The sequence below is a fragment of the Tigriopus californicus genome, chromosome 7 (genome assembly GCF_007210705.1).
Source record: "Tigriopus californicus strain San Diego chromosome 7, Tcal_SD_v2.1, whole genome shotgun sequence".
NCBI classification, from domain to species: domain Eukaryota; kingdom Metazoa; phylum Arthropoda; class Copepoda; order Harpacticoida; family Harpacticidae; genus Tigriopus; species Tigriopus californicus.
In genome coordinates, this window is record NC_081446.1 from 4,557,479 (window position 1) to 4,567,333 (window position 9,855).

General features: G+C 39.8%; 1 protein-coding gene across 1 annotated transcript; it reads left to right on the forward strand.

Annotated features, from left to right (window-relative positions):
• Positions 1–1,259: 1,259 nt before the first annotated feature.
• On the forward strand, positions 1,260–2,780 carry LOC131883384 (uncharacterized). Its single transcript, XM_059230846.1, has one exon. It carries the CDS (start codon positions 1,260–1,262, stop codon positions 2,778–2,780), a length of 1,521 nt encoding a protein of 506 aa, XP_059086829.1.
• The last annotated feature ends 7,075 nt before the right edge of the window (positions 2,781–9,855 follow it).

Here is a 9,855-nt window from a genome sequence, read left to right on the forward strand (position 1 = left end):
TAGTGCGTTGGTTTTTTTCCGTATTTTTTAGGGCCTTGCTTTGATAACGCATGTTTATTTGCAAGACTAAAATAAGTGCTGACATGGGTGCCCTTTTCTACTTTCACCCAAAATTGTCAGACACCCTTAAAGGTTATGCTTTGGTGTATGGGAAATGACATTTATTGGCAAACAAGAACGCCTTTGAAAAAGACACATTTTTTTCGTTCATCAAAATACAAAACTTATTTTTAAATCTGGTGCTTTTTGTACCTATTCAGTATTTCTAATTTTACGTCTCGAATATACTACTCAAAACGATTTCTTCCTCCCCATTACTATCCATCATTACATACACAAACGCATTCAGAACGAACTTTCCAGATTACAAATTGTTTCATCTTTCAAGACTTTTAAGCTCGAGCAGATTTGTATTGCGTATATCAATGCGAAATATGAGCTGAGCTGTCTTGCTCTTTATGAAATCTGAGACCTTGGATAGTACCGGGCTACCTCCTTCGAGATCTTCCTTTAGGGTGCAAATTACAGAGGGTCTGTCAACAAGATGTGTTGAACAAGTCGTTTTCCCTCGATCGCATTCTCGTTGTCGCCAGGATTCGCGTTCTTTTGGGGCCTTAAAGGTCCCCCCCCTCCATTCATTGTTGGCTTAGAAAGATGCGTTCAGTGGGAAGACCTTATTTCTTCTTGGCCTTCGAAGGCCAGTCAGCGAGGGCGGTGTCAGTGAACCTTAATTCCACTTGAAAGACAAGAGTGCGTGAAATGAGTTTTTTGATCTATGGCTTTCAAAGCTTCGGAACGTAACGCTACTTTTGCAGCTAAATAAAGTGGAGCATGTTTTTGCTAATTTTGTATGACGTCAATCTCATCTAAAGGTGGCAATCTTTTAAATCCTTATAAAATCGTGTAATAAAAATCATTGTCCTCGTACCTACATGTATCTTTCATACTCATTTGAACTCGGTTTAGCTAACCTGGGGACGTATTTCTGAAAACCAGTTTTAGTTGGATTATCTTATGCAAAATCAGTTTTAGCTTACGTCACACTCAAATACTCTGACCTCTGACATGTTTGGCCTTTTGAACATCGACAGCTTTGCTTGTCCGCACGATTCAATGCGGTGGGTAAACATATCGAGTTTGTTGTATGTCCAAGTAGTGTAGTCCAGTGTACTGCACTCTACAATCGTTGCTAGGCAGATGAATTCGCATCGTTCTCAGTTTCAGTTTGAACGTTGAAGAGCTCAGAGTGAATACATACCATGGCGCTGACGGTGACGGACGAGATCTGTGACGGGAAGCCTCGGCTTCTGGTGAATTGGTCCAAAACGAAGAGAAATCAAGTGCAAGAATATTACGAGCCCAATGACAGGGCTGAAATTCAACGCATTATACAGATCAATCAGGGGCGGAAAATTCGACTCCTGGGTTCCAATATGTCGCCGAATGGGATTGGTCCGGGTAGCAATAAGGGTATTGCCCTGTCCACGATTCGACTGAACCAGATCCTGGACTTGGATGGAAACAACCAATTAGTTCGAGTGGAGCCGGGCGTGAAGATCGAACAACTCCTCGAATTTCTTGCCAAATCCAAATTAACTCTCCATAATTTGCCCTCCACCAATGGCATGACCATCGCTGGATTAGTTCAGACCAGTTGCCATGGCACCGGCCTTCATTTGGCCACGCTCGAAGAGGCTTTAACGGAGATAAAGGTCATCAACGCCAAAGGGGATGAAGTGATCCTCACCGAGGCAAACAACGGTATCTTGTTCCACTCTGCCAAGTGCTCTTTGGGAACGTTTGGAGTGATCGTGGAACTCACCCTGAAATGCGTTCCATCATATTATTTAAGGGAAACGCTGAAGGTCATGTCTTTGCCAGAGGCCCGATCCGATCATGAGCAAAGGATCGAGACCATCAAGCACGTTAAATACCATCATTTACCATACACAGGCCACGTGGTAGTCTACGAATACCAAGAGATTTCTCATGCCGATTACTTGGAACAAGTCGCATCCTCGAATGTTCCAATTGCACCCGAGGAGCAAAAGGCCTCCTTACTTCAGATGTACTACGACTCCTTCAAGACCGACCTGAACCACTCGACCTATTGCGAGTTTGTGGAGGAATACAAGGCCAAGTCTTTCGCTGACCTTCGTGAAGCTCTATTGAGGAAGGATGTTCTCAATCCCGATCACATTAAGGCGGTGAACCACGCTGAGTTGGATTTTTGGAAGAAGTCACAACATTCCATCGTCGATCAAAGTAATAAACGTTTGATCTTCGAATGTGGAGGACGACAGCATGTCCGAGAGTTCGCGTTTCCCATTGAAGCACCCATGCAAGAGCTGGATTTGGTCGACGAGATCTTAGATCTGATTCAAACCCAACGCATCCCAGCTCCAGTTCCAATTGAACAGCGCTGGTCATGTGGAAGCCAATCCTTGTTGAGTCCCGTTTATGCTGAGACGAACCCTGCCACGTCCAAATTCTCTTGGGTGGGCATCATCATGTACTTGACAAAAAATGAGGACCTCAACCGCAGAATCTCGGAAGCTTTTGAGGCGTATTACGGCCAGATTGTGGAGACCCTAGGAGCCAAATATCAATTGGATGAACATTTGGCCAAAATTGGGACAATTGAGGGGCAAAATGAGGGCTTCATGAGATATCGCTCCAATCGGCTGAGTTCTCGACTAAAGCGCTTTAACCAGCAAAGGGAAGAATTTGATCCTCAAGGAATGTTCCTGTCTGAGGCTGCAGCAGAGATCCTACAATAAAATGTACCACGTCGACCTGATTTCCCGAGGTCATCCATAACCAGAGCTTTTGCATATTGAAAGGCATGAATGGGAAATAAATCAAACGATTGGCATATTCAAAATGACCTGATCGGGCAATAATTCTGAATAGTGACCCCTTAAATCAGACCCAATGCGATAATGGGACATGAGGTCTGGGAACTCTTCAAAATCGCCCTGTCCAAGAAGAAGTTTTTCAACTCGGTTTTTTTTTTCAAATTGCTATGAATCTTCGTAAAAAGGTCGGGTGGATGGGTGGTTGGTATCTTGGAATGGATTATGATCCTCGCGATTTCCCAGGAAGGACGAAATTTGGTGGGAATGCCAAACAGGGGTTCTATGGGGGCAATAAAACTTACGGTTACCGAAGGGGGACGAGGAAAGATCCCAAATATTGTCAAAGCATTTCCCTCCGCAATCTACGTGGCATTCGTTTTTATTTACTAAACTTTCAACGGCAACATCATACTTGGAGCTGTTCATGAAGGTTTTATGATGGGGGGCAAATAAAGGGGTTTGGAATTTGCGATGGATTAAAGACCAAGGTAAGGTACTTGTTTGATATTGCATTTGATGCAAGGAAAATACTTTTGGAAACATTCTTTCACTTTCATTGCTGATGTGAACAACAATAGAGCTATAACGAAAATATCGATCATAGCATGTTTACAAAAGAGAGTGATTTTGCGTTCTTGTGACATTATATCCATTTACAGATTTCAGCTATGACAGAATGCTTTTCCTATCCTGAAGGACTGACTACAAGTAATGAAATGCAGACTGGTTATGAGACATTGATCGAATAAAGCATGTAATAAATACAATTGTGGTTTTCAGCTCCCACTTAAAAAATTAGGTTCAAAATTCAAATTAAGGTCCAATTCGAAGCAACGACATGACAAAAAAAAGCGAAAAATCGAGTTGGGAAAGGTTCCTTCTTTTCCTCAGATCCTTCCTTACCTCCAGAGCCTTTGGCTCGTCATAAGATTTCTCACGGAAAGCCATTGACGAACATCCCAATGTTCCAAGGGATAAAATCACGCCAACGTTAGATGGAGCAAGTTCTTGGATGGAGTAAGTGGGTACATGTACGGGTACTACAAACACACAGATATGGGACAGTCAGTGATCGGTTTACGATAGGCGCGTGAAAATGATGGGGACGAGTTTGGCAATTGGTTCGCTCTCCTCCTCTTTTCCATCTTGATCGGGTATTTACGACTTTTGGCTGACGGCAATGCCGTTTTTATCCGCTTTGCATGCAGATGGACGACACAGCAAGAAGATCCATGTCGAGAGTCAGACCGTGAATGTATCATCCGAAATGTTTCCTGAGAGCAATAACCCCTTGGCTCGTTTGGTCCCTTTTTAGGGGTTTCGCGTGGGATAAAATGAATGGGTTAAAACAGGGTCCGTCTCAATGTTCACTATTGTTTCAAACACCAAGACAGCCGTGGATTTTCTTTCTTGTCTTGATTCGGCTTATACATACATGGTGTACTGTACATGTTACGACTCGTTTAGCACTCTTCTTCAACTTATAATTCACGAGGGGGAGAATTTTGTTTTGCATTTTTGAAGGGTGTCGCATTATGATGAAACAACTCTGGCCCATCCATCTGTTGGAAACTTCATCAAACCTTCCTTTCCGACTTTGCCTCCCCCCTCCCCTTTTTATTCCTTTCAGTCAGAAGAAAACGAGGAAGACATGAGACTTCAAACGCTCTGAAGAAGGTCTGGGATGCTTGTTGGAGTTGCTATTCAATACTTTCTAATGAAATACATATCTCATCATCTGAGCCATCTTCATGACAAAGGACATGCGCAGGTTGTTGATATTTTTTGTATTTGAGATGTTTGAGTCAGAGGAATGAGCCTTACTCACCTAGGAAAGCCAGCCATCAAATCATCTCTAACAATTCCAATAGGCAGTTTCGAAGTAGTTTGTATCAGATTGGTCCTTTGTCTGTGGGCGTAGTTAGCGTCCAAAAGCTTCCATGAGAAGGTCAAGGGAGGTGAATCGAACCGGAGGCACTATGTATAATTCAACATCATTTCGGTAACTTGTTCAATAATTATGTTTGATTTTCTTTACCAAAGAAATGAGAGATAAAAGCATCTATTGTGCAATGTGTGCGTTTAGTCACCCCTCACTTAATAAAGAAGAAGATTGGCCACCAGATTGATGCTAATAGCTTATATTTTACGAGAGTTTTGAAAGCAGAAGCCAGTTGATTCAAAATGGGGGGTTAACTTTTGGTTTAACGAGATGCAATCATTCACGAAATAGTGAACTAGTTGCACTCAAAACAATCCAGGAATGATGACTCGACACAAGGGAGTACATCTGCCGAGGATTCCCGTAGATAATTGTTCGATTGGATGTCAATTGCAGGGTCACCAGCCTCAACCAATGGTCAGGATTATTAATGATCCTCTCATTCGTTCTACTGGATTTTCTACCCTCTACTCAATCAAGCTGAAGAGGAAATTTCCCATATTCATTTAGTTCTTTGCCCTAAAACTAGGCTCAATTGACGGGCTTGTCAAGGAGTTGTTCAGTTCATAAATATTCGAAAGAAATATTTGAGGAAAAAAGTGATTAGACTTTTTTTCTCAGGGGTTTAATGCTGTCTCAATCATCGCAGGTATGAGCCAGTTTTTCAGCATTACGAGTACTATTCTTCGTCTAGGAAAAGGGTTCATTTTTTATGTGCTGTCCTTCTGAACTCTTTACTAAGCTCTAAATGTAATGAGGCTTCAATAAAGTTAAATACTTACAAGACTTGAAATTTCGGTAAGATTGAAGAACAGTTCTTTAGTGAAGCAGAATATTAACTATTAACAAGTCACCAAAACACCAACGGGGATGCGATATCAATTTGTTTGAAGAGACATCGCACTATTATATTTTTATGCCAATTCAGCACATTGATAATTTTTGGCTTAGAGAGTTTAGCCCAGCATTCAAGATCTTTTCTGGGAATGAGAAGAGCTGGTGACCTAAATTAATCCGAGGAAGGGTTGAGGGAAGAAATTGGGAAGTCGGCTTTGCCAGCCAAAAAGCCCATATTGCCAGTGGATCGCTCTTAGGATTGGTGATGCATATTTTAGACCTCTAGACATCTATTGCCCGGAAGAAAGAAGAATGGCTTCACCAAATCGGTGGGTGGAACAAAACAGAAGTCGACATGAACATTCTTGGAATTGATAAAAAAGGAGCGAAAAATCTTTCCAAATTGAATCCAACAAATGTCGCTCTTGGGATAAATTTATCAAAAGTGTTTTGAATGTTAGTTGCCCATTACCTAATGCTAGTTGGAGTGCACTACAACAATCCCATCCACATTACGGAGAACGGACGGTAAATACATAGCATTATTTTTTCTCAATTTTTGAGCCACAATTTATTGTTAATGACTTTACCTTCTCTACTCACCTATGAAATGATTGCTGATTTCAAGGGGCTTCATGATGAAAAGAATGAAATTCCTTTTCCAAATGTATAATCTTTGTGATGGAACAAGGGCATAATGTATCATAATGTCTTCAGTCATCCTGTAGTCGACTACTTTTCCGATCGTAATTCATCATTTGATTCAGTAGCATTTTCTTACATTTTTTATTGTTTAAGGTGAAAAAGTTTTTTTCATTGACTTTTCCCAATTTTCTTGAAAAACTAGACAATTGAAAATTCATTAACATTTTTCCTTCTTTTGCCCATTTCAGCGCTTCAACCTCTTTTTGTTTTCGAACGATTTTTTTTTCTGAATAGCTTGACTATCTTTCTTTTTGAACAACGATCGCATGCTGTAGCATTCAAAATCAAATTGTTTCATTACATGGCCATAAACAAATGATGTTTTACTCAAATGTCAGTTATGTGCTCTGTAGTAAAATCATTCAAAATTCACCTTGACGCTGTTTTTGTTCAAGGAAAATATAAAGAGTTCCTTTGTTGACCTAGTGTACCTAAGACTTTTTCATTTGGCTCCTAGGCAACCTCAGAGTTAAGACTCACAACAGATCAATATACTACATGATGTCACTTAAAGCACACTTAAAGTGTAATCTTTGAAAATCTGTTTTACAATCATCATAAGTATACGTGGTCACGCATTCACTTGAATTCTGCAGACAATACATACAACAGACAATGTTATAGATTTTGACATTTTTTAATGTGGGCAAGAATTCCATACAACAATGAAATCAAAATTGTTACCTTTGTCTTTTTCAGGTAGAAAAAATTGCCAAGATATGTTTTGGAATTTTTCTCGAAACTGAATAATGCTGTTTGAACACAACGCTCTATCATATACCTTATAACCATAGAGGAAGCAAAACCTACAGAGTGCTATGCGAGCTAGCTAGGCATACTCGTTTTCAGTGTTATTTCTTTTAGGTTGGAGTCATGTCATATTATGGCAAGACTGAATCTTAGAAAACGGCAAACCTGACGCATTTTCACAACGATACTGTTCGGGACCCGGACAAGCAGTGCTGCCAGGTGTGGTGATTTATCACCAAACTGGTGATTATTCAAGAAATTTTGGGACAAAATTTTGCATCTCATGATTGGTGATTTACAGCAAAAAGTATCTCGAAATCTGGTGATTTCGAAAAATCCGAAAAATCCAACTTTGGTTGGCTATGGTTGGCTAAAATAGGAAATCTTTTTTTAAAAAAGTACACATATTACAAACCACCTGCTTATGTTTTCCATCAATCTGAAATAGTTCTTTAACTTTGCAACTTTTTAAGATACTCTAATTCAAATATTGGAATTTACTTCTGTTTGATTAATGAACTTCTCCTTTAAAAATCAGGCAAATCTTGACGTTTTCTCATGATTTTTGTGGTAAATGGTCATGAGGTGGATGGTTAGTTTCGGAAAAATTGTCTTACCATTACTTTTCTTTTCTTATGAACTGAGATTTATCTTTTTCACAAAATGTGAACAATGTGTAAAATGCTGATCAGTCTAGGAATAAGCATGGACAAGGCAAGATCTGCACGCTAGGGATAGTAAGTTCAAATCCCAACGCTGGAAGATATCGTGATGTAATTTTCCTTTTCATCTATGTGTTGCTTGATAGGGAAGGCAAAAGCAGGCCTTAAAACCTCCAGATGTTTTGAAAGGTTTATTTGCAAATTTTTGTGCAAATTCGGTCGATTTTTTTTCATGCAAATTTGCTGTCAATAAAGAATCTTCAAATTTTGGCCAGCCCTATAAATAACAGCAAAGCTCATGAGGTGATTGCATTTAAATAGGTATTTGGTTATTTTTCTTTGGAGCCCCAAAACTCTGGTGATGAAACTGGTTATTTTTGGCAAAAGTTAGGTGATAATCGATCCATTTCATCTGGTAGCACTGCGGACAAGTCAGTAGTGCCCAAACTTGAGTCTATCCCTTATTGTCACAATCATTTACTTGCTATAGAGTTATTATGGTCTTAAAAGGGCACTTGTCTCTCTCATTGACGTCTTTTAAATACTTGACCTTCACAATATACTTCACGTTTGTTGTCATTATATGGCTCAAAATTCAATGTTGTAACTATATTCTAGAGACTATTTGTTCCGCTATTTTGGCTTTAGTGACGTGAATTTTCCGCCGAAATCGACCAAACATCACCTTGAAATTAGATTTTAGCCAGAATCGGCCCAAAATTTTTGCTCTTAAAACGGCGAAAACATGAATATTAATTTTTATGAAATGAAAAAAAGAGTCAAAAGAAAGCAGACCTTTGAACGGTAGATTGCAATCATTTCTCAAAATAAGGAACTTGAATTGGTCCACAATAACAGTAAAACATTTCATAAACAGATATCAATATAATTCTGCCCCAATCCATAATAGAGGTTGTTAGAAAACGACAATGATCGATTGCGCCATGGAAAAAGCACGTTTTAATGCACTTTAATTATTACCACTTTGTTTCTGTAGGAAATGAAAACACTAGGGACCCTGATTCATTTTGGGCGGTTGGTCCAGGACACTCCCTTACAAACACCCTGTTGGATGGGCAACCAAAGATTGCTTTTCGGGCTGGGAACTTGGTAAAAAAGAAGAATTTCTTTATGATTGAGGACTTACTCTGAAATTGCTTGTCATTGCATACATTTTCGCTTGGCCGCTCTGTAAAATAAAGATCTTGATGTCAAAGAGGGTCATGAACTGTAAAATGCTTGGTCAAAAGGCAGTTAATTATATAATTTTGGACCGCAGTTCTTTCTAAAACTCTACTTCAAAGTTTGAACTGGTTAAGGTTCCCAGAGTTGATTGAGAAAGAAGTCATTCCCCTCCTGGCATTGTACAATGTTGTTGCTCCTGGATTGAGACAAGACCATGGCTCCATTTAAATATTTGAAGTATCTGGTAGCAGTCATACAGGATACAGGGATTGGTGTAGCAAATTTCAGATGGCGTTGTATGATTGCCATAAAGAGGGACGGTCATCAACTCATATCATAGTTACGTTATTCCCCGACCTAAATATTTTCAGCCACAGTTCTGAAAAGCCTTGGGAACGTTCATTTGAATTTGCTGTTCAAACCGTTCGTTGTTTTCGATCACGACTCCTTAATCTTTTACAAGGAAACGTCCAGAACGAGCTTACTAGGGTTGTCTTAATATAATGGTGGACTGTTCTCTTGTTTATGACCAACAGCCATTACTCAAAACTTGTCTCCGTTTGGGGCCATACTATTTTCGACCACCCATTTGTATACATTATCAAAATTTCCTGGCATCTTAGGGGAGCTATCTATATCCAAGGACTTCTTTACTTCTTCGTAGAAGAAGTCCTTCCCTCATCATTCCAACTCAAATATTTTTGCCCCTAAAAACTCCAAGTTGCTAGATAAAACAACCAAAACCCTGTTTTAGGAGAATGTGCGGCAAATATGTTTCATTAGTTTTTTGCTCTGCTAATGGAACAATCTGCCCTGGCCATGGGACGGCACTTTGCTAACCTTCCATGCCCAGTTTTTTCTTGGGAAATCAATGGTTCCTCATTGGACCTCGGCCATGAGACAACGGCTTCCTTGC